The sequence below is a fragment of the Clavelina lepadiformis genome, chromosome 2 (assembly GCF_947623445.1).
Source record: "Clavelina lepadiformis chromosome 2, kaClaLepa1.1, whole genome shotgun sequence".
Lineage (NCBI taxonomy): Eukaryota > Metazoa > Chordata > Ascidiacea > Aplousobranchia > Clavelinidae > Clavelina > Clavelina lepadiformis.
The window spans coordinates 20,749,395-20,775,131 of record NC_135241.1 but is presented as its reverse complement, the minus strand read 5'-3'; the positions used below and the strand labels follow the sequence as shown (position 1 = coordinate 20,775,131).

Genomic DNA, 25,737 nt, shown 5'->3' with positions numbered 1-25,737 from the left:
TCATTGAAACCATCTTCATGTACGCTCGAAGACCTAGCTGATACCCAAGTTTCCACTTGGGACTAGATTGCAAAAGTAGTCAGTGATGTGGTCGGCGGTTTGTTCTTTTGCGCGACAATTACAACAGGGTGATGTTTTCAGGTCCCAACATGATTTTCATGTTCAGTGTAGCTCACTTACTTATTACCAGGTCTGACCCAAGTGGGAGACAGTCTGCAGGTGAAACACCAAACTCAGTAAGTCGAAGACGCAGGTTCGTCCATGTTTCCATGACGTTAAACTGGGAATACTGTACTATAGTGATGCTGAATGTAGAGGAAAGAGGAATGGAAAATTTGGAAATTGATGAGATGTGAGTCTTTATGCTCACCCGGTGTTTCCTGGAAACACACGATGAGACGGCTGGAATTGGTTGTAAATACATAGTGATAATTCATATGGTTTCATTGAAGCTCACATCCAGTTTTTTTTGCATTGGCACTAGGTGACTAGGGGCATATTCCACAACACTATACACAATTGCTAGCGTGCTGGTGTGAAGCCAAAAATGCCCATAAACTTTTATTAAAACGCATTGAGTTGATCACAGGTGTAATGGTGACTATCATACAAAGGTAACAAGTTAACTAACTATACATATATTGAAAACAAGCTTTTTTATACTTTCACTGAGATAAGAAAGGATAATACAGCACAAAATCTTATTAGTGCTACTTCAATGATACACGATGATTGCAAAAAACCTATTTTTTTATTCTTACGCTGTCTGAAACCTGTTGGTATTTATTGTTTACATTTTTTTGCATTATTAAAATTGAACGTGTTCACTTTAGTTCATAGCTTTGTGACGATGAGAAAGTCAAAAAAAACAACCAAACAAAAAATAAGATTTTCATGTCCATTTAATTTTTGTGAAATGACATTATGATATAAATATGAGCTCGCAACAAAATTAGACCATGGTCAGAGACCGATTAAAATCTAACCCTGCTTTCATTTGAGCTTGCATTCAATGCTCTCTCACAAGATTCACAGTTAATGTATCTTTTCGTCTTTGGCTTGTAAGATGGACTTGCTGTGTGAAACCAAAAGATGCTTTTTGAAAGAGACAAATGCATTAGTATACAGTAGCGCTCAATCTCTAGTCCAGAATTAAATGTAACAAACTTTGTTTATTTTACAATTGGTTTATATCGTTTTCAAAAGTGTCCTATTTTTTAGAAATTTTAGAACATATGTTCTTAAAAAAGAATAATGAGAACACTGCACAATATTCGGGTTATTTGAAATATATAAGTTAGGCAATGTAGTTTTTAGCTTTTGGTGATTGATATGCATCATTCAGTTTAGCTGATATAACACTGCAATCACCAATTCATAATTGCATTTTTTTCTAACCAATGTAGAACAGCCTTATTTCAGTGATTTTTATTGTTTGTTTTACAAATGCCAAAAACTATAAACTGTTTGCATTGCTGCAAAAACATTCTAGTCTTTTTTGAGGTTGCTGATTTTAAACAGTTTGCTTTTATAATCACAAAAAACAGTTATGTAGCGAAATTATAACTTTTATTATTAAACGTCCAAGAATTAATCTGCAGCTGTTTACTTGCTTTTTGTGGATATTATTGATGTTAATATATTATGGAGAAGATATTTTGTCACAGTTTTGTGATGGTTTTTATTTGTAAGGTGTTTTACATCACATTTTGAAATTATTTTCATTTCAAAAGTGATAGTTTGGGAGGTGTTTTGTATTGTTTGATATTTAAAGTGAAACTTGGCAAATGCATAAAAGATAACAATTATATAAATATTTTACTTTTATGGTTTGGTGACGTCACCAGTATCAATTGTTTCAATTTTTTAGTGTGTTCTGCCTTTTGTTAAACTTGATCATGCTGTGTTTATATGTAATATAGTGTGCGACCCAAATTTTGACAAGAGTTATGGTTAGTTCATGGACATTTTTTTGGTATCTTTTTAAGCAGTTATTAAATTGGTAAATTGAAATTTATTCGGCTTAGTTATTAAATATTTATTGGTTGTTGTTGTGACAGATTTCTGCATCATAGACACTCGTATTGTAGGGGGAAGTCGAACTAACAATGAATGTAATAATACACGTGTTGGTGAAACATGTAAATTTGGATGCAATAGTGGATATCATATAAATGGAAAAAATACTCGAACATGTGAAAAAGAAGAAAGCGGCAGAGCAGTGTGGAAACCAGAAACTCCAAAATGCGACCGTAAGACTAAAAAAGTTTTTTGACTGTGTTTTGTATTATATATCAGTATTGAATTAGGTTTGGTGTATATGTCCACTGCTATTTTTGAGCTTGTGTTTACAACTTGAAAAGTGGACTGATATTCCAGCGTACTCAGTACTAATAAACTGCTTATAAAATATAGTCTAAACGTAGCAACTGAACACTGAAATAGCATCATGCAACACTCAGGCTAAGCTCTGCAAAATCTAGTTACTCACTACTGAGTGACATAATTTAGCAATGGGCGGAGGCAATCAGTGTGTGTCTGATATCTGTTGTAATTCACATTTGCTGTTGCGGTAATATCAGATAGGCTGCTATAATGCTCTAAATTATTTAAGTTTTGCATTAAGCCTGCAAGCATGTACTGCGAAAGACTTTTGCAAAATGAGTTCACAAAAAGAACTTTAAACGAATTTTTGCCTGCTACTAAGACAAGATTAACGAAACCGAAGGTTATTTTATTTAATATGTAATCAAATGCAAATGTAATTACATGTTGTTTACAAACTATTATCATGCCACAAAATAGTATACAGGTTTAAAGATATTTTAGAAAAAACCTAGCTTTAGACCTAGCTTTTCTGAAATTAAGAGGTTATAAATCATCAAGATTGTTAGCATGTAAGACCGTCAAGTTAATTGTTAGTTAATAATTTTAATCAAGGTAGAATATCTAATATATTTATCTTAGTGTTACATGTTGCAACTGTTTGGTATACTTTAATGTGCTGACCAGGAAACTTGGTACTTATTGTATCTGTGACCATCAACTTTTACAGTTTGTTTTGTTTCTATTTGGTGCAGAAATAAAATGTGACAAGATCAATATTCCAAACGAGAAAAATCCTGTGAGCTGTACAAAGGGGAAAAAATTTAATTCCAAGTGTACAATATCATGTAACATTGGATATAGTTTGAAGGGACATGGAGAAGTCAAATGTACTTTCAATGAAACAATCAAAAAGGGTGTCTGGAGCCCGGACTTACCATCCTGTGAAGGTTTGTGAAGACTGAAGAGTTTACAGAAGCTTATCTTTTTTTGTAGTTTACTTGCTTTATGGAGCTGGACTTGAGCGTGCTCTTATTTAAGATCAGTCTTGAGAGAGGCGCTCATTTTATGAGTGGAACTAGCAGCGGCTTTTTTTATGTTATCTCACATTTTTTCTTGGCTCAGAAGACGTTGTGAATGCATGTAGCATTGGATTAGAAATAACTAAACTTACATTTTTGGCTGGTTTGTGAAGAAAGTTATGAGTTCGAAGAATTTTCATAAAAAAATTATGAGTACATAAGTTTGAAATAAGTTTTTCATCACAACATGCAAATGCAATTGATTTTTAATTTTTTAAATTTTTATTTGATTTTTAATGGTTTTAGATTTTAATTAAATCGATTGTGCTATAAGGACAATAACCTTAACTTGCTAAAGGTGGCAAGAAAGATGAGAGTGGTGCTTTTTTTCCATCAAATAGCTGGAGCGCCACTCTTTTTAAAAGAGCAGTTACTTAGCTTTTCTACTCATAATCATAGATAAATTCAGTCTAATAACTCGGATGCCATGAGCATATTACTGGATATTCATTGTAGTTCTAGTAAATTCAATTTCCATTTTTATAAAAAAGCATCAAATATTGTGTGTCACAACAGTAACGAGACTAAATACATGGGATGTCTAGAGCACACTCGAGATTGGAAAAGAATTTTCCATATACTTATAGTCATTTACAGTCTCCTTTAACTATCCTGTGAACTTTGAACTCTACTTGCAATGTTTGCAATTTAGTGGCAAGTGTTTTAGCATCTGTCAAAAGATGTCATATCTTGTGTCATGACTTTATAATATGTGTGGATATTAACAAACAGAGATCAGTTCTTCATTCTGATAATGTTGCTGCTACTCCAATATCCTCCAATTTTGCATTCGACCATTTCGCAAGTTTTAAGAGTAACTTGTTTGAAAGCGTTTTTCAACTGACAAAGAAAATGCTAATTTTTTAAAATTGGTGGAGTAATAACAGAGATATTCAATTATAAGTTTCCATTTTGTTTTTGCTAGCTCATATTTTAAGCGTAGATGAAACCTAGAAACATGAATTTTAGAAACCTCATAGTAGAAATTTTAGAAATCTCATAGTTTTTTCATTCTTAGAATTTAAAGTTTTGTCGCAAGTATTAGCTTTTTTGGTTTTTAGTTGTCACAGTTACACAAATAAGTTGTTTACTTGAGATGTCTGTTTGTTTTCAGTGCATTTGCAGTTTATTTTACATACAAACCATCTTGAGCAAAGATGCCATCTTAAGCAAAGTATATTTTTCTATAACGTATATTTAGATCTTGCTGACAGATTCCTTTATTCGTCAAATACTATGTGTAGTTTATCCAAGCATTTCATTGGCTGTAAGTCATTGAAGGAACAGAAGATTATGTCATTGTTGTTGTTTATTTATTTACCTTTATACCAGATGCTATAAAAACAGTTGGTTATCAAAAGAATTGTTTTTTTGATTTTATTGTTTACTTGTTTGTGCAACTCAATTTATTTTAAGGACAATGTGAGGTCCATATTACTTTAGTTAAATAACACCATTACGTTGTTCCATGATGGACAACTGAACATGGGCAGTTTTTGCTAATACTATACAAACATTTCTAATTTTTTTGGATTTTTTGATGAAGTCCCAAATTTTAAAGTAGTTTGTAACCTGTAGAAGTTGGTGACATTAGCTACTAATATAGTGCATACTTTGTAAGTTGTTCAAAGGGTTAAATTGTGTACCCTAGTTGAAAGTTTTCCTGCCTATATTAGCAATACAAGTCTGCAATACTAATGGGATCCTTTTTACGTATGCATGTAGTTTGTAAGATGAGTTGAACGAAAAAATTTCAAAAGTAATGTACGGTAGCATTTTCTCTGATCATTGAATGTATTATTATTGTCACAAACCTTTTGGTATTGTTTGTAGACTGCTGGTTCATTTTTTTTCCGAACGGTTTAATGGTTTGCCATCCAAATTTTTACTTGTTTGTATATTGATAATAATTAATCTATCGTTCCGCCCACTGCAACAATTATATTTTTATTTTAGATGTTGATGAATGTTTAAGGAACCAACGCAGCTGCCATTTAAATGCAAGATGTCACAATACGCCAGGAAGTTTTACATGTACCTGTAATGCTGGTTACACTGGGAATGGTGTAAATTGTAGAGGTGATCACAGAATAAAGAGTCTTGAACTATTAATGATAATTCACATTAAGTGATACTTCTTGTCATGACCCATCTAAGGTAACATCGGGGAATCAATAAAAGCTGTTTTTTACTTTCCTATAAAAGGGTTTTACCGTAGAAAACCCATCTAGCGAAAAAAAAATGATATACCGTCGACTCCGCTTAATTCGGACACTTTGGTTCCGCTCACTTTTGGCCGAATTAAGCGGAAAAACGGCTTTGTCCGAATTAAGCGGAAAATCAATTGTTCGTTTCATGGTCATGCATAAAGGCAAAAAATGCATTTAAAATACTGTACTGTTGCATAATAAATGAATTGCAGCTGCGCTATACTGCAGTAACTGGCACTGATCGCATAAAACGTCTTCGTTTACTTTAGTGAGCAATTTCACTTTTTGTGCTAAACTTTTCCGTACAATTTTGTCCTACAAGATGGACGCAATTGTACCGAAGTAAAAGCGACTATGAAGCTGGCACGGCCTTATATGAGTTCATTGTCGATTGTTACTGCATCGATCGTCATTATTTCACCATAATCACTCATAATGCAATTGAATCTTGTCTTAAAACGAACGAAGTACTGTTTATTGTATCATAACCTAACGATGGAATTGCGAACCTGTGTCCGAATTAAGCGGAGAATTGTCCAAATTAACAGGAGTTTTTTTACGTTTAATTTTTACTTTTGTTCCGTTCCCGAGCATTTTGGCCGAATAAAGCGGTTGTCCGGGTTATCCGGTGTCCGAATTAAGCGGATTCGACTGTACTTTAATCCTTTTTGGCCTACTTTTTGACCAGATATCGATGAATGTAGAACTACAATCAGTTGGAGACGACATGACTGTGAAAGTGAGGCACAATGTACCAACACAATAGGGAGTTTCAGTTGCTCATGCAATCCTGGTTACACTGGTGATGGAAGAAATGGTAATTGTACAGGTATGTAAAATTTTCAGGAAACTGTTCAGGTTTGGTATATTTTTTGTAATTTATGAAGAAAACTAAACCATTTCAATACATCTAAAATCATTTTGTAGTGTTTGCCATACTTTTCTTAGTGTGTACTTAATACTGGTGCAGTATTGCAGTACATTGACTGTTGCTTGATGGCAAATTAGATTATTTCGAACAGTGATCGGCAAACTTTAGTACGATGTTCCATGTTCTCTTTTCAAGATTAATTGAAGGCTAGTGTCACATCAGGATTAATACATACTTCCACAAACTGTTGCTAAAAAACTGATCATTGTATGTAAAAAAATATGGGATGTTGTACAATACAACACAAAACATTGATGTGCTGTACCACCTTACTGCATGTCTAAAACGCTTTCCGCTATAAAATTTGATGATAAATCAAAGATAACTATTAGTCCTACCAGTTACTACAGTCATACTTCTTTGATTATAAACTTTACTAAAACATGAAAAACTGGTCTGCGGTTAATCTTTCAAGCTTTTCTATGGAGTGTAGAACATGATGTGCATCAATGGTTGTTGCGCAAAAAACTGTCATTTTAATGGTTTTTTAAATTTTTTTTGTTAGTTTCACATTAATTTTCCCTTGAATTACTGCAAAGTATCAACATAAAATATTTCAAAGCATGCAAGTAAAAAGACTTGTTTATCAATCACATGCGACCTTGGATGTTAAATATTAATAATAATGATAATAATAATACTTCTTCACTCAAGTCTCTCAATGTTCATGTACGTATATATTTGTATTTGGTGTGAAACACTGCAGCTAGCATTTTACCTGCAAACAAGATAATGCAAAGAATAAAACAATTTCCTGCCGATCATTATTGCTGATTATTTGTTGTGTAAAGTCACATATCTATAAACTTTCTTGCTATTTGTTCCTTGTAAGCTGTTTATTTCTGAAAAGTTAAGATTACTAAGGAGCTTTTACTCCAAGTTACCATAAAAAGCAGTGGGATAGGTGATGAAACAATATATGACAGCTTCATGCTAAGAATGAACTTCATTCGAGCATCCAAACAGATGAAATGGTCATACAAAAATTGAAAAATCGCATTTTTCTTGACACTACGCTAAAAAACTGCAACCTGCAATGCTCTACTGTTCGCTACAAATTTAACTTACCTGTAACCAAATGCATTATATAAAATGACACACTGTTCAGCAGTAGATAGAATTGTAATAAGAACATGTGGTATTTTCAAGTGGGAATGCGTAAAGTTACTTACATGGGAATAATTTCATTACACATGAGATACCAAGGCAAAATTAAAACCTACAGTTCCAATATTTTCAGATAAGTTTCCATGTTTGTGTATTACAAAAAAATCTATTAAAAATCTAAGTACACACTTACCAGATAAGGTGCTTCTAATTAACTTCTAACTTATAACATTTAAGTTAAGGTCACCTAAACGGGAGATTACCGCGCTTTGGTCTATATTTAATATTTGTTCTCTCTTTTGTCAATAAACACTGCTTTTCTTTAGATATTGATGAATGTGAAACTAGCAGCCACAATTGTGACAGGAACGCCAGATGTACCAACACATTGGGGAGTTTTCTATGCAGATGTATTTCTGGTTACAGTGGTGATGGCAGAAGAGGAAATTGCAGAGGTATCAATACTTATGATTACATATGACTAATAAATTGTTATCATGATCTATCGTTCCGCCCACTGCAACAATTATATTTTTATTTTAGATGTTGATGAATGTTCAAGGAACCAACGCAGCTGCAATTTAAATGCAAGATGTGACAATACACCAGGAAGTTTTACATGTACCTGTAATGCTGGTTACACGGGGAATGGTGTAAATTGCGGAGGTGACCACAGTATAAAGAAACTGTAGCGTTAATGATAATTCACATTAAGTGATACTCCTGTCATGACCCATCTAAGGTAACATTGGGGAATCAATAAAAGCTGTTTCTTACTTTCCTATGAAAGGGTTTTACCGTAGAAAACCCATTTGGCGAAAAAATAGTGATTTACTTTAATCCTAAATCATTTGAGGCATTTTTTGTAAAAACCATGTCCAGCCAACAAAGGTGGCAAAGTAATTACTGAATCAATAGCTGATCCAACTTTGTGACCAATATTATTTTATAGTGCAATCAGCAATAGGTATTGTTGCATACCTAACTATAATGTGCAAGCCTGGAGTGAATTTAATTGAGCGGTGGTTTTAAATTTTGTGTTGCAAAAGCAGCTCATGATAAGAAAAGTAAAATTAATAATAATTGTTTAGGATTTTGCGCAAGATTACTCCTGATATAGCCACTATATTAACGCCATCCGACCTTTGCAAATATCAATAATTAAATGATTTACTGAGAATTTTAAAGGTGGAGTCCCAAATTTTTAAGAAGTCAGTAACCTGTAGAAGCTGGTGACATTAGCTACTAGTATAGTGGGTACTTTGTATCTTGTTCAAAGGGTTAAATTGTGTGCCAGCTGATCCAACTTTGTGACCTATATTATTTTATAGTGCAATCACCAATAGATATTGTTGCGTACCTAACTATAATATACAAGCCTGGAGTGAACTTATTTGAGTATTTGTCAATGTGAGGTCCATATTACTTTAGTTAAATAGCACAATTACGTTGCGACATAATGATCAACTGAACATAGACAGTTTTTGCTTATACGATACAAACATTCCTGATTTTTTTTATTCTGAGATTAGCTCTTGGAGTTAGAAAGTTTTGTGCAATGGGTGAAAGATCTAGGCTTCAGACAGCATCCCATCTGACATGGTGACAAAGGTTTTCAAGCAATTCAGTATTTCCAATTAAATGGACGGCACTGAAGATGAACCGCTTTTTGTCAAAATTGTTAAGACTGCATTGAAGCCTATAATTTTTTTCCAGTTACTTTTATAGTGTTCAAGGACTTTACAAAATGTTGGACAGTGGCTCAGATGATGACACTGTCTTTTTTGATCTTGCTTGTAAAAAATGCTTCATTATTTATTTACTTTTTTTAATATAGTTATATCTATCAGATTGATCTTTGGTCATTTTTTATGAATCTGTACAATAACTAACACGCGGCAGTCAGCTATTTATTGCAGCTGGTAATAATCACTAGTTGCTAATGATTTGTGATGTTAGATACCAATTCATGGTCAACATGCAAAAAAGTGTCAGTCAAATAACAATGATAACAGTGGTGTGGAAAAAGTTGGCTCACATCTGGCCCAGAGGTAAACCTAGATTCTGCCCCCCTACAATTCACAACTTGGGGGAGCGGGGCGTGTTCCTTGGCCCCCCTTGGGAAATCGACGCCTATTCCTCTGGGTACCAAAGCCTGAAGGTCCAAAATATCCTTGACCTTACTTGCATATGCAATGCGCTGACAAATAAGTAAACATTACATGCATTACCTAATGTGTTTAATGTTTGATTTATTTCAGTTCATTCCTTTTTCTCAAGTTTAGTAGCACATTTTCTTTTATCCATATCTAGTTTTAAGGGTACTTGTTTAAAAAACCTTGATTTCAGGCAAGAAAACCAAAGACAAATGTCATAATTTCTGCCTAACGTAAAAAATTAGCAATGTAAGAACTTCCGAGGAAGAAGATCTTGCAGGTTGATAGACTAGTAAGGTAAAATCTAGAACAGTAAGCAGAAGACAAAAAAGAGAATAAGTCATACAGTAAGTTATTGTAGTTATTATGTTCAAGTTTCTTGATGAAATGGTGCACTGCAGCACAATGTTTTTGGAAAGACCAACATACATTAATTATTTTTTTCGCAAAATTTGTTTAGCTATTGACTATTAAACTATTTGAGTTTTAATAGCGTTTAAGTTCTGACATATCACTGTACTTTACTTGATTTTTATGAACCAACATATACATATATATATATATATATATATATATATATTTATAAATTGTCAGACAGTGATAAAACTGCAGGGAAAAATCAATTCAGATTTGTGTAAATTAAGTTCCTTAAAATGTTAAATAAAACTTTAGATATCAATGAATGTGAAGACAATCCTTGTGATAGTAATAGTCACTGTGTGAATAATCCAGGCAGTTTTGTTTGTCCATGCAATGATGGTTATCAAGAGAGTGGTATGACAGGAAGTTGTATGGGTATGTATTGAGTTATTTTATACAGTTTTTCTTAAGTATCAACTTTTAACACAACTTTTTGACCTAACTAGTTTGAATCCCTGAAAATTCTGTTTAAAAATGTTTTAAAATGGTATTCAATCTTAACACATCTGGTATCAATGTATTTGCAAGAGTAATATTCGGGTTATTGATAGTTATTTCTGGCATGACACGAACAAAACTTACTTGTAACTCTCCTATTTCCTTCCCACTTACTTTTATTAGAATTAGAGTTGTTTTTTACTGTTTATGTTGACTGTTTTTATGCTTGCTTAATCTTAGATATCAATGAATGTGCCAGTCGAAGTGAAAGAAGTAGACATCATTGTTCCCCACACGCGGAGTGTAAGAATACACATGGAAGTTTCACATGTCTTTGCAAGCAAGGCTACACAGGCAGCGGCCATTCTTGCAGTGGTCAGTGTTGTTCAGAGAAAAATTCTGATGATGTTATCGTGGAAGATTTGCATTAACTACATTGTTAAACCTTACACTTTCTATTTAGCGTTAAATTTGGTTATGCGCAGCTGTGATTGTTAATTTTAAATGAATTACTAACTCTTTTAGAAAATATGATCTAGAAATTCTACACTATTACCAATTATATTGTTTTTATAACAGCAGGTAGGTAGCAACATTAAGGTAATTTAGTTTTATTTAACGTAAACACAAGCTTGTACTTGAACAAGTTACATTGCCAAATGACTTTTCAAATGTTTTTGTGCTCAATTAAAATATTAATTGTAAATCATATATATTTTTAGACAGTATAATTCATTTTTTATATTTATTTTTGCTTTGAGGGAAAACAAGATAAACATAGTAAAATTTGTGAAAAAATGTTGGTTTAAATACTTATTGTTACAGTGGAATGTTATTGATTGTTAAAATCTGGTTTTAAATTTTTATGTTTTTTTGACCTTAATTGCTGTTTAGACATCAATGAATGTTCAACCAATATTGGAAATTGTCATCAAGATGCATTTTGTTATAATAATGTTGGCAGCTTTAAATGCTTATGCAAAAGCGGTTACATTGGTGATGGAATAATAATGTGCTCAGGTGAGTAGTTTTCACAGAAAAATGCGTTGCTATGAGATTGTTACTTGTCCTAATTTATTATTCAACCATTTAATGAAAACACTAGATGTTTTTTGAATGCATTGCATTGATTATAATGATCATGGAAACTCCTCGACTATTTTTATTTTGACTTTGAGATTAAGGTTGGGTTTCTCATTTATCACGAAGCTTAAAGGCACTGAAAAAACATGTTAACAAAAATGTGTAGGTAAGCTGGGATAAAGAATTATAGGTCAATTGAGATTTGAGGTTAGGTATGTTCAAATTTGATGGTTGTTGTGGATACAAGGTAGATATTAAAAATAATTACATGCTGCCCCTGATACAGAAACTGTAAAAAATGATAATTCGACTTGGCTTGTAATCAAGAAATTACAGCATCTTTTTATTTATAAATTAATTTTTTAAGTGAGATGTTATAAACTCTGCAATCAGCATACTTCTTATTAATTATCGGCACTTCTTTGAAAGTATTGTCAGTGATTTTAATGCAGAATTTATGTGTGACTGTCAAGTCTGCTATGTATTCAGAATAATATTTTAATATCTTTCAGATGTTGATGAATGCAGTCTTCACTATTGTGATGTGAATGCAAAATGTGATAACACCGATGGAGGTTACACATGTTCCTGTGGTGCAGGTTACCGTGGAACTGGCAGAAATAAAAACTGTCAAGGTGACAATAGAACTGTTGAAAATTAAAAAAAAGCACAATAAGATAATTTAAAAGCGTAAATGTTAGAAAACATTTTCTTTATAGAATAATTGTTATTTATGCATAACTCATGTTATGTATGATTAGGGATCCTGATGCATGATTATTTTCTTGTGTGTGTGTAGAAGTTAGCAAATATTTTTCATTGCATTCAAAGTTTTGAAAGAGCTTGATTAATTTAAAAACCAACCATTTTAAATGAATATCTTTAGATTGTTTTCCTACTGACACTAATTGTTTTATTTTGGATTCAGACGTCAATGAATGTACGACCAACCAACACAACTGTGATGATAATGCGAACTGTATCAACACACACGGGAGTTATAGCTGTTCATGCAAAGATGGTTACATTGGGAATGGTGCGGAAGGAAGCTGTCAAGGTGCAGAATCTGTGTAACATTTCTATTCAAATACAATCAATATTATATGAGACTTGTATAACAGTTTTTAAATACATTAGGCACATGAGCACGGAACTATAAGTATTTTCATGTTTACTAATTAAGAGTACTAATTTTGCATTCGACTGTTGCAGTTTATGCTTTAAGTGAGAGCATACATGACGTATCTAAGCGCTATGGCCGTGTTGTTTGTCATTGTAGTTTTATTTGACTGTACTTTTCATGTTGGGTCCATTGAGATAAAATTAGTTCTAGTTAATAAAGTTTTATGAGTCATGAGTGGAAAAATCAATGCTCTCACATAAAATGTTAATGCCTAATATTTAAAAAGTTAAAATATTTTCTTGTTCAGCTCTTGTTACTTCTTTTTATTATCATTTCAGATATTAATGAATGTTTAGTTCAAAGTGGACAAAAATTACACAAATGTTCTCCTTATGCCATATGTCAAAACACTCCAGGCAGTTTTAATTGCCAATGTCCCTTAGGCTATAGTGGTAATGGGACATATTGCACAGGTTAGTAAAATTTATAAATGAAAGGTAAGTTATGATGCTAGTTAGCATTATTCCTTACTAATATGCCAATTGCACTTGGTACAAATATAAAACTAATGTTTATGTTTTATTAGTGATATTTTACAACTTGAGTTGTATCTTTTTGTTTCGAGTTTATTTTCATGGTGGGAAAGTTGCTGGTTATTTTAAAAACTACTGTTGCTACTGCTCGTTTTCTTTGCTGATCATGATGTTTCTTTATTTAGTGGTTACAATTAATTCGTCAAAGATTATTCGAGTTGATCTTTGAAATCTTATTTTATATGTTATGACAATGTTCATTACAAAACAGAAATGCAAAATTTAGAATAATGACATATCAATTTATTCTTATTTATTCTTACTATTATAACTTACATTAGTGTTTTTTGTTGAAAGTTTTTTATGCACACATTCGGGGTATTTAGCAATATAAAATGATAGCTGGAATTTTACATTACAGGAATTATTAGCATCATTTCGAAATCCGAAATTAATGTGGAAAAGGGAGAAGAAGTCACTCTTTCTTATGATATTTATTTTGTGAAAGATAGCGTTACATGCACTCTGTCCAGTCAGTCAAAGGATTTGCACACTTTTACCCTTGTAAACAGCAAAAGGTTGGTTAGAATTGCTGTGTCTTTACTTGTTTTGGTTGATCGTTGTAGATGCTAACTGCTCAGTTAAAAGAAAAGCCAGAAGTTATCTGCTTTTGGTAATATTTACTGCTAATGTTAATGACTTTAGTAATTATATCTAGTATCTGTATATGCGGAGACCTTATACCTATTGTGCACACGGTGCCTGGTGTCCCCATAAAATCGAGTTGCAATCAACAAAGCGGTTTTTAATTTCTAAAATAAAGTTGTCATTAAGTACTTTGAACTGCACCCAAATAGCTGATTTTATCTAACCTTTAAAGTAATCGATTAGAATCAATTCTTAATGCGGAACTGAACAATGCACGAAAACCCATTGACATTAAGGTTTTTGTAACTGATTGAAGTCATCTACACATGATTGATTGTATTCTGTTTATAAGGTTAGAAAAAACGACAGATTATGGTGTTTCCCGATCGCCTATGTCACAACATTGTGTTTCTCGAAAAAACTTGGTAATGAAATATTGTATTGTTACGAATCTTATGTTTTATCTCTGCTTTACTGTCAAAAAGTTAAAATAGTAGATAAAGCAAATTTTCTAGAATTATAGGTAGTCGATTTAATTGAAGTATCAGTTTTACTGCAGACAGTTTATGACTATTTAGCAACAATGAATACAATGATATTTTTGCACGATTGAAAATTTCGAGATTTACTCTAGATGACCTTTTATTACATTGGTATTCTCCCCTTTTACACTTCCGCTTGATTTCTCCGAGTATTAGTCTCTGTCTAAATTGGCAAAATGCCGAATAAATGTGTAAGAAAAAACATCATGTAGGTATTAGATACTTACCTTTGTTTTTAGCATAACATACTCAATCACAAATGCTGAAAACAGTGCGTGGTATTTGATTTCGTGTACACTTGCTATTGATGGTCACACATTTTATGAAAAGCATCACAAATATGTAAATGTTCAAGGTAAATAGCTTGGTAATGTCAATACAGTATCAGGTTTTGGTATTTGTAGTATTTTTTCTCGTTTGTTACTTGATTTAAAATTCGTTTAATAGTTCCTGCAAATATACAACTGTCTAACATATCCGTCGAAGTCATGCGGAACTCTACTACTCCAGTTGTAGTTTCTTGCAGTTCGGTTGGCAATCCTCGTCCTACAGTGATGTGGTACAAGAATGAAATTCTTGTTACTGATAGATCAACTTCGGTTTACCAAACCACAAAACACGTTAATCAGTCAACTGCAAACAGTGACCTAATTCTGACAAAGGTAGGTTGGGTTTTTTCATAAATAAATGGTATTATATGTCAGCTACTTAATATATTTTAAATATTGAAAGGCTCAGTACAATGACGCAGGAACGTACGATTGCAAGGTGCAAAATGTTCATGAGAGTGGAGAGACTGAAGGCTGGGCACATCTTCAAGTAATCGTAAAAGGTAAATGTTACAGTACGCTGGAAAATGAATGTATCTTTTCTAACTGTTTGATATGGTGCTGTTTAATGCGTAGTTAGTTCAGCTTTTAAATGCTGTACATTTGGCAACATCACATTAAACACTTGGTACTAAACCATTTATTTGTTCAAACAAACGTCTATGACAATTACAAAATGATAATAATCAAACAACAGGTGTTCCCGAACTCCGTCATTCCAAAAAGTACACTGTATCACCCAAAAACAACGAGGTGGAGTTTTCCTGCACATTTGATGGATATCCTACACCAGATGTACAATGGACTTTTGCAAATGGATCATCGCTCCCGGTGACCAGCCAGTTTCAGGTGAAATCAAAAATATATTACAATGTAAACCGAACATGAAATATAACGAGAAAATGTAGGGTTAATGGAATTATCACTTCTCTTCCATTAACCTTTCCGTACACAAGATGATGATGAATGCTTGTGTACCTTAACAATGTTAGTCGATCCGTCATATCTCAAGACTGAAATCGATAACTTACCGTTTCTGGTCAAAGTTTTGATCCGTACTGGTGTAATTTTTACAAATTTAAATTTTAGTTTGCTATTAATGCATCTCATCCTTATCGTGTATCAAAAAAACTGAGAGTGTATGGAGTAAAATGCAAGGAAACTTCCTTATTATTATTTAAATGTTCTGCTACAAATGAATACAATCAAGCCAATCCTGTTCAAAGTGGTGTATTTCACACAGGTTGGGTGTGATTTATTTATTTTATCTTACTATAGATTAAAAATGTATAATAGGTATTGATTTATTGACTATTTTTATTTGCTTTTGATTACTCCTAGTTACAAACCAACGTACTTACACTTCCAACGAAAGAGAAATGTCTTGTAAAGATGCTTTGGATTTTTGCAAATCTTATGGAGATTTGGCTGTAGTATCCAATAAAACATCCCGGAATGAAATAAACTCTTTACTAAGTAGGAATTTGAGCTTGCTTTATGGGTTAAATTATAATTTTTGTTGTTGTATGTGAAACTTCATAGCAGGGCTTTAAAAAGGATGTTTTCCCATAACTTGTTGTTCAGTTGAAATATTCGAAGTCGAATATTATTTTAACGTGTTAATCCCAAATCAATAGTTTTTCTATGGTAGACGCTGTGGGTAGTGGGTAATGCTGGTAATCATTTACACTGTACAGTTGTTAACTTAGTCTTGACTTCATACATCCGAAATAATAAAGACAGATTTATTTAAGTTTTTAAGGTCATAGGTGATTATTTTTGTTTTGATAGAGAAAAGCTATTACATCCATTACAGCCACTTTTACTATTACTGGATATCAGCCAAATCTAACGTTACATTGAAAGAAAACATCGTACAAAATGTAGATGGTTGCATACGTATATACCAAACTGGAGCAGATCTTGTTGTTTCGAAATATCAGAGCAGAAATTCTTTCCCTTTATGTAGAGGTATTGTTTGATATTTTGTGAATTTTGATCAGCGATAAAGTTTTATTAGTTTTACTGATTTGATAAGAAATTCGACTCCAATCAATATGTTTGTTTAAATTCCGTTTTATTCGTTAATATTCAATTATTATATTTATGTTTTAAATTCCGTTTAGCGTCGTGCAGTGCTATATGGCATTTAATGCCACGCATCATGTCACATAGCACTCTACCGTTAAATTTTAGTACCTCTCAGTGCAATCCTCAGTGCATTTAATTACTAATGGCTAGTTTTATAAGTGCTTGTGCTGTACTGCACGAGACAGAATATCACAAAAAGTCTTATATTTTGTTTTGCTGAATTTGTATCCTGTGGGAGATGTTTGTCTGTAAATTTTGCTGGCAGAGGAGCGACACGCAGCAGCAGCCTTCATGAAAGTTAGGTCATATGGAGTTTGATAGATGACGACAGACACGTGATCTCTCAACCAGAGATCACAGCAAATTTTTCATGTTAGAGTCCAACAGTTTTCTGGGCTAATCACAGAGTACCACGGCGTTCTGAAGGGGTGTACTGAGGATGTTGTGGCCAACTGGAAAAGGAGCTATAACTTGAATATTAACTGATTCAATAATACTTGACATAGCGTTAAGAACAAATTAGGAATGGGACGATTAGGGTGTACAATATTGTTTTGAAATTCACAGTTCACATGCTCACATACTTCCCAAATGTTTGGTGCCATTTTTTAAAGCCAGAGACATCTTAGGTTTGTTTCGTCTTTACGGAGTCGAGATATAGGTGAAATTAACAGCCGAAGAAGTAATTGATAAAAATTAATTTGCTAGAACTTTACCGCTCAAAACACGTTTCATTGAAGGCTTAATTTAATGTTTTACATTACTACTTATGTTGTTGAAATTTTCTACGAAGTACTGGGTATCTGTTACTACAAAATTTATCTGTATAAAGTATTTTAAAACCAAGGCTTAACACCTTGTTGCAGTACTTCATTACGCTCCCCAAACATCAATTACTGCTGATCCAATTACATGCGATGGTAGAAAGCTCAATATTTCATGGGAAATTCTTCCTGGAGCGATATCTTTTGCTCATCGAGTTCAAGTGTTTCAGAATCAGAATCAGTTTCAGAAAGTAAGGGCATTAATGCAAAGTGGGTGACTGTCATGTAAATTACTAAAAACCATGTTTTTGTGGCTCATTTTGAATTTGCTGAATTCTGATTGGTAAATGTTGCCAATCATTGCTGAAATGACAACCATCCAAGAGATCCAAGTTTAAATTTTAGTATAAAAATTTTTTGTGGAGTTAGACCGTTAAACATTGTGGAAGCGCCAACTGGAGAGCGATCATTGATGTTGACAAACTTACAACCTCGTGTGCACTATCATATAAAGGTATTAATTTCATAACATCTGTCACGTTGTATATATCGTAAATTGTAACCTGACAGTGTGTTGATTTAGGAAATGTTTGCAATTGTTCAAAATGGAAACTTTTTATCAGATTCTTCCTTTATTCCTGGGATGCGAGAATGCGCCACTACGTGGTGGAAAAAATGCAATTACTGGCCGCGGAAACTTAACAGCTCCTCATAGAATTGAACTTACTTTTAATCAATCTGCCGAAACCTGTATATTGTCTTGGCCTTCCTTGACGCTAACGAACCAAGATGAAGAAATAGGATATTTTGATGTATGTAATTTATCTTTGTATGTTGCTACTCCTACAATATAGTCAAATAATGTCGAAAATTGGTGTTGAAAATGAATTTGCGATCTTTGTGTGTTATCACCGCTTTTTTATTGAAGGAATTTATCTACAGATCAAAATAACCGAATTTATTAACTCGGCTCGGTCAAACACTTCAAATTCCGCTGATGTAAACGTCACCAGAGTTGAAAAATCAACATCAAATTACGTCATCAGTAACCTTAATCCAAACACCGATTATCAAGTAGAAGTTGGTGTCGTGCCTTCATCACCATGTCGTGGTCTCATTCCCACTGCCTGGTCTGATCCTGTTCGTGGAACTTGTGTCACCAGTCCTTCAAGTATGGTCGAATGATTGTATATATTCAAACTCCATCCTTTTTTATCGTACTATATATAGTAACTAGCAAAGCTTGTATGCTGTCAAAATTGAACAATAATTTTAAGTATTTCATTTCTACCAAGGTCCACCCAAAATTGAATTGAAGTTATCATCGACTTCCTCCCCCACTAGCAGAGGTCTTGTATCTATTATCTTGACCCCTGTGAGTGAGAGAAACGGTATTATCAGGTAGGTTGCAGGCTACCTTGTGGAATGTTTGGAAATTTTGTTACAATTTAAATTTTTAATCCAATTATAATTGCCCATGTCCTGGCCACTTACCAATAAATCTAATCATTATCGAATGTATCAATTATTATCAGTTGCTACTTCGTTGTTGTACAAATCGGAATGCCAAAGAAAAACAATTTCGTTGAAGCAAGCATTGATAACTTAGCACAAGCAGATGAACCCGTTGACGATCAGCCCTATGTTGCCATGGCACTGGAAAGGTAATTTTGTATAGTGATATGGTCACATGACAGCTTTTTTCCTTTGTGATTTTGTGATTGCAACCTTTGTCAAGTTAAATGTTTTAAAAGTTCTCAGTTGTTGTTTTTGCAAGCTATAGTTGAAGCAAAAATTTTTTTTTCCTAGATTTGACGAAGAAATGGAAATTAACCTCGGGGATGGAAGCTTAACCTGCTGTGATGTTGAAAGTCTTGAAAAGGTCGATTGCGCCGCAAGCAGTGAAAGGAGAAAACGACGAGAAACTTCAACAATAATTCGGGCACAAAATAGACCATTGCCAGCCGAGACTAACTTTACATATTACGCAGTCACTTCTACCTTGTCGAAGACTGGGAAACTTTATACAGCCAGCCCCCGATCTGGTCCAATCGTCGTACGGCCGGGTATGTTTGTTTGGCTTCGTTTGTTACCCTATGGTGTTGGTTAGTTGTGATGTTAACAATGAACAGATCGAGGCATTCGCTTTGAAACTATCTTGGCAACTCCAAGGTAAGACTGAGTCTGCACAGAGATGACTGTTTTGCGTTTCCTTAAGTAAACCAGGTTGTCAGCTGCCCAGTCGGTTGAATTAAATGTGAATCACACGCGAATACGCTCGCTCGAAATCCGTGTGCTGTACTAGTCTTCATTAATGAAACTGGGGTGCACTTTTCATAGAAGTATAACGTTTTCGATTAATTATTAACAAATGGTTGGTTAGCAATGGTCAGTGGGTGAGGAAAATTAATTAATAAAATATGACAAAACTGAGTAAACCCAGAATGTAAATTCAGAAAAGAAATGTATGAATATCATGTATGTGTATAGAAGTATGTTAGACTGTTGTACATATTATAGTTGCATCATCAAATTCATTAATAGATTCAACATTGCTTGTTGTTTTCGCAGAGATATCAGCAGATTTTGGCTATATCATTGCTATCGTAGTGGGGTTGATCATTGTGATTGTGATTATCGTGGCAATCGTCATGTACAAGAGGTGGTCCGATTCGTCATGGTTTTTCTTACATATCTTTTTAGACATGGGCCATGTATTACTTTTATGTCATTACCCAGTTTTTGCAGGCGAATATGTAAGAAGAGCGTTCGTCGTGACACCCCGAACTGTATATCTATGCAACGTCGAACTCCAGCGCAAAACAGCGGTAAGATACTTGAGTATGTTTTCGATTCTCCATATTCTTTAAAACATAGTCTAAAGAATGTTATTTGGCAATGAGCACAGTTTTACCAGCACAACAGCAATTGTCATTGTAGATTCATTTTCAGATGACGATGAAGTCATCGTTGCGAATCCGGTGCAACTTGCTGGTCCATTTAGGGAATTCGACATCCAGTCTGACAATTTGTTAAAAGTTTATCTGTCGAAACGAAGAAACGATGATTTTATATTTTTGGAAGAATTTCAGGTTTTAGCATAGTTTGAAATGATTTCGCGCAAGTAGTTGATGTCTTGAAGTTCCAACGGTTTTTTCGTATAAACACTGTTTGCTTTTAGATTTTCAATTCGCCGACGACATGTTTTTCTAAATTTATATCGTTTCCAGACAAACTTGAAAACATTGGTCGCTGAACAGTCGCTACCAACAACCAGCGCAAAGCACACTGAGAATGTCCAGAAGAACCGCTTCAAGAATATTGCCCCGAGTAAGACAAGTTTTGCATTAAAGCTAAAGTTTACTGTAATTATAGTGTCGGGTAAAAAACTAATGATGAAAGGTAGTACTACGATAGGGTTCGGCTTTATTTGAATACCCAAAATTAAGAACGGCCTATAATTATAAATCGGTCAGTTTGACGGCTTATTTTACGTTTGGTGGCTGCTTCAGTTTCTCGTATTCGTTTTCCACAGGTACTCGTAAATCGTAATACATCTTACTGCGGAATTCTCGAAATTAACTGACGATTTCTAAATTTTTTAATTCATGAATTTAATATTTAAGTTTTTCAGTGTTTTTAATATTTAGTTGACGATGCTCGTGTGAAGTTGGTACTCTTGGCAGATCAGCCACATACCGATTACATAAATGCATCCTTTATTGACGTGAGTTCCAAATCATCTCATGTTTCTTTTATCCGGATACTTTACACGTCTAATTTTACTGGTTGTCGGTGCTTTTACAGGGATATTCCCAAACTGCCAAGTTTATTGCGACTCAAGGTCCAAAAGAGAACACATTGAATGATTTCTGGAGGATGGTCTTTGAACAACGATGCAAAGTCATCGTGATGGTCACTCAGTTGAGGGAAGGCAACAAGGTAATAAACATTTTAGCGCACAATTACTTTGCGAAAAGGTTAAGAATATAGGTCACATATAAATTGGTTCGTTTCAAAATAGATGATAAGATATGTGAAAAAGTTGTTCGAAAAGAATTATTATGAATAAATTCATCTTTCTATCGATGCACAACGTTTTTTAACAGAGTCATTATCGTTTTATATTGTTAGACTAAATGTGAAAAATACTGGCATGACCCTGGCGAAGAAATGGCCTTTGGTAACATATTGGTTCGCACAAACAACGAGATATTCTATGGTGACTACATCTGTAGATATTTCAGTGTTAAATGTACTTCATCTGAGGTAGGTAATACAGCTTCTACGAGTGCTATGCAGTTCGGCTTTAGTCTTGCATTTTGTATTCAAATATCCTTTTTAAATTAAAACACATGTTATGAAGGAAACATTGGCTGTAACACATTTTCAATATTTGAGTTGGCCAGACCACGGTATACCACCCACAACATCCAGTCTGCTTCGACTCCATCGAGCTGCATTGCATGCTCAGATGGATAATAAATGTCCGTTGCTTGTTCACTGCAGGTGACAGAATTTACGTCCCAGACGGATTTGACTTGTTTTTTTTTTATCTTAATTATCCAGATTTTCTCCTTCAACATTTATCAAACTTTCATTTGTGTAACTATAGAACAGTTTTCAACCAGGACATTGGTTAAATTTTCGGTATTTGTTGTAGCGCTGGTGTGGGCAGAACGGGCACGTTTATTGCGCTTGATATTCTAAGCGAACAACTGGAACGTGAGGGTAAAGTCAATGTATTTGCAACGGTCTATCAGATGCGAATGAAGAGAACCGAAATGGTTCAAAGTCTGGTAAAAACTATCAGTCTTGCAAAAAGTCGATTACTGAGATATGTCATATTAAAGTCCATTAAGCATGTTTGTTGTTCAGGCTCAATACGTTTATATACACAAGCTGCTTACTGAGATATCCATGTTTGAAAATACTGATGTTGATGTTTCGGCGTTTTCGCAGCATGAAGCCTGCTTGAATGTGTAATCTTGCTTTATGCTTAACATTGATTGAGTTTAAATGCTTGCGTTTGCTGGCTGTTTTATAAAAAATATTGCTTTTGTAGTTTTAAGAGATTCGACTAACTGGTAATGCTATTACTGTATTGCTGTTCTTCGCATGAATTTTTTTTAATGTCAACCTTTCAATTTTTTTATTTCGGTGCTTCATCAGCATGGACCACTCAACACGAACTACTGGAATGCAAATTCAGTTCAATTGGCTAAACTCTGTTCCGCCGTCGTTTGCTGAAATGTCATCAGCCAGAAAACAAGTGAACAAGAATTTGAATCTTGTTCCTGGTATTCTACCATGTAAGTTTCGGTTGCAGAGCTTTGTATGACCAAACATAGTCTCGTAATGTAAGCTGCTAAAGACGTTCTTGCTATTATCGCAAACTTTTTTTACAACAATCCGCAAATGTGTTTTTGAAGATGACAAAAACTTGGCGTGTTTGGAAATGACGTCAAAGGATAAGGATGTGCCATACATTAATGCTTCAAATATTTCGGTATACATAACCTCTACGTTTTAAGCATTGAATTTTTAAAAAATAAATAGGACAACTTCATATGTTTGCATATTGTGTTTCAGACATACAATGCCGGTTGCTACTTTATCGTAGCCCAAGACCCTGTTCCTACCAACATTGACATATTTTGGCGTTGTGTGGTTGATAACTGCATCGCATGCATTGTTAATTTGGACGAGGTACGATTATATTTCGTGCGTTCTTTACATTAAATACAGTCAAATCATCAACATCATAGTTTCTGCAAGTCGTTTCAAGAGGATATTGCCATAATGCGTTAGGATATACGGACGTTGTTGTAGTAGTATTTTATGAGAATTTCACCTTGATGACTTAAAACTGTGCTAAAATGTAAGCGACATGCCTTAGCGAATGTTATCAGTAGCTTTGATGTCATATCTGATAAATGATCCTAAGTCTATACTTTATAGGACGAAAGCTGTGTAAAATACTGGCCAGAAATTAATGCAACCGTTACCTTCGAAAATATTAAAGTGAAAACCACCGGCACCACACAGTCTTCGTATTGCGTGGAAAGAACATTCGAAGTATCCAAGGATAATATGGTATCTAATTACATCGTGCGCTTTTATATACTACGCAAGTACTTTATGGAATTTCACAGGTTTGTTGCTTTCCAAATTTTAATGTTTACTGGTACAATATTGGAAGGTACCCCGCGTCGTAAAGCAAATAGAACTGAAGGACTGGCCGGCCAACGGAATTCCCCCTTCTACAAACTCGCTTCTAGAGACAATTTCAGTTGTTGAAAAATGTCAAACTAACGCACAAGAAGTCAAAGGGAAAAAAATTCTCGCACTCGTGCATTGCAGGTAGTATTTCCATTGCATCAGTTGTATGGTCTCTGATTTCACGCGCATGTGTAGGCTTCATGTGCCTTTCATATGCATTGTGTTTTATAGCTGTTGGCTGACCCCACCTAGAAAAGGAAAACTAGAAAAAATGAATTGTATTTATGTGCTAAGTCCAAATGTTTGTTGTACTGTACAGGGACGGATCTAGCCAGGCTGGCACATTCTGTGCCATTTCAAACCTCGTTGATCGATTGAAAAACGAGAACTGTGTAGATGTGTTCAGGACGGTCAAGGATATCCGAGATTTGCGTCAAGGCGCTGTTGGCAACATAGAGCTCTACAAGTATTGCTATCAGGCTGTCAACGAGTTTCTTGCATCGTTCGACTTGTACGCAAATTTTAAATAGACCAACTCTTTATTAGTAGGTATGATGTGGAAATTTCTGCTTTGTGTTTTTGTGCCGTTTCACTATACTCTCGCTTGCAGATTAACAAATTTTCATTTTTTAAATTACATTTTTATGTTTAGTTGATTGTGTTTAAAATGTTTAAAGCAAGTAGGTTATATTTTTCCTGTTATAATCGTTTTTTTTGCGTAAAAACAATTCTATTGTTTGATTTTTATTAAATTTTTCAGTATCTCGCTTAGCAAGCATTGTCTTTTTTTGATTGATGATCATGATTGATTGATTGATTGATTGGTTAGCAAGCGTGATTTGTGTATTGTCTTTGTTTATTGCAAAGTTTGATTGTTGATAAAGACTAACATTATACTCGGCAGGCGTTCATTAAGTAAACTAACATTTGATTTTGAGACTTTGCTTTAGCATAAGAGATAATATTTCTTTTTGCGAATTCATCTCTGTCATCCTTTCGTTAGCAGTACAATGAACTGCTTGACATTTAGACCTGTTTGTAGCAGATTATATTGATCAGTAGCCTACTTGTCGTACTGTAGTATTGATTTGTGTATGAAATTGTGACCAATAATGCGTTGTACACTTCTCAACTTGTAAGTTACCAAATATTTTTAAATTTTCGTTCGACTCATATTAAACACTTCTTTTCTGACCACCTTCTTGAAAGGTCATCGTCATGGTTGAGAACCATGAGTCATGCTCTAATTGATAAATGATATTGCAATGTGACTTGTATAGAATTTTTGAATGACACTGGTGGGAAGTTCCTGATGTAATCATGTTTTAGTAAAAGTGTGTTTCGTATTCGTATCTTTTTGCAATTACAATTGTTGCTGGAACTAAATTCTGGTTTACTGGCAAACACAACAATTTCATCAAAAACGGATTGTAATGACTGGAGTAGAATGGATTGTTGGTTTCGATATGAGCATTATATTCATTATAACATGCTTTGTACAATATAACTACAATCGTATGACGGTTTAGGCAATTGTGTCAAGAAAATAATCGTTGTCGCTTACAGAATCTTCTTAGTGGTCATCTGATACCATTTCTGTCAGTACTATATATGGTTGGCAGTTCTAGCTCTGTAATGCATTGTCTTAGGATAAACATTGCGATTTTTGTTATTAGGTTGTTTTTAATTTAATGGTTGTCTTTTGATATTGATTTTTAGTCTGCTTAGCTGAG

The 25,737-nt window shown here is 33.9% G+C and overlaps 3 protein-coding genes across 3 annotated transcripts in view; all 3 read left to right on the top strand.

Moving 5' to 3' along the window:
* Positions 1-25,737, top strand: part of LOC143445614 (uncharacterized) — a 56,288-nt gene that overhangs the window by 2,426 nt on the left and 28,125 nt on the right. The window contains exons 2-6 of the mRNA XM_076944846.1: positions 2,061-2,252; positions 3,081-3,275; positions 5,364-5,486; positions 6,306-6,446; positions 7,982-8,110. Of these exons, the coding sequence (XP_076800961.1) occupies positions 2,061-2,252; positions 3,081-3,275; positions 5,364-5,486; positions 6,306-6,446; positions 7,982-8,110 (780 nt within the window). The remainder of the gene's footprint in view (positions 1-2,060; positions 2,253-3,080; positions 3,276-5,363; positions 5,487-6,305; positions 6,447-7,981; positions 8,111-25,737) is intronic.
* Positions 10,414-18,075, top strand: LOC143445619 (uncharacterized). The gene is made up of 15 exons (XM_076944853.1): positions 10,414-10,606; positions 10,910-11,044; positions 11,564-11,689; positions 12,265-12,387; positions 12,681-12,809; positions 13,214-13,348; positions 13,830-13,986; positions 14,838-14,953; positions 15,046-15,260; positions 15,331-15,430; positions 15,625-15,776; positions 16,017-16,170; positions 16,269-16,403; positions 16,719-16,898; positions 17,885-18,075. The coding sequence occupies exons 1-15, from the start codon at positions 10,465-10,467 to the stop codon at positions 18,058-18,060; spliced, it is 2,175 nt and encodes a 724-aa protein (XP_076800968.1). The 5' UTR covers positions 10,414-10,464; the 3' UTR covers positions 18,061-18,075.
* Positions 18,138-25,710, top strand: LOC143445617 (receptor-type tyrosine-protein phosphatase epsilon-like). Its single transcript, XM_076944852.1, has 22 exons — positions 18,138-18,296; positions 18,406-18,594; positions 18,725-18,953; positions 19,078-19,183; positions 19,318-19,446; positions 19,592-19,848; positions 20,354-20,444; positions 20,522-20,610; positions 20,723-20,874; positions 21,013-21,112; positions 21,433-21,509; positions 21,590-21,724; positions 21,917-22,051; positions 22,149-22,291; positions 22,446-22,581; positions 22,661-22,764; positions 22,955-23,094; positions 23,215-23,291; positions 23,375-23,491; positions 23,744-23,878; positions 23,985-24,145; positions 24,324-25,710. Exons 1-22 carry the CDS (start codon positions 18,255-18,257, stop codon positions 24,532-24,534), a joined length of 2,955 nt encoding a protein of 984 aa, XP_076800967.1. The 5' UTR covers positions 18,138-18,254; the 3' UTR covers positions 24,535-25,710.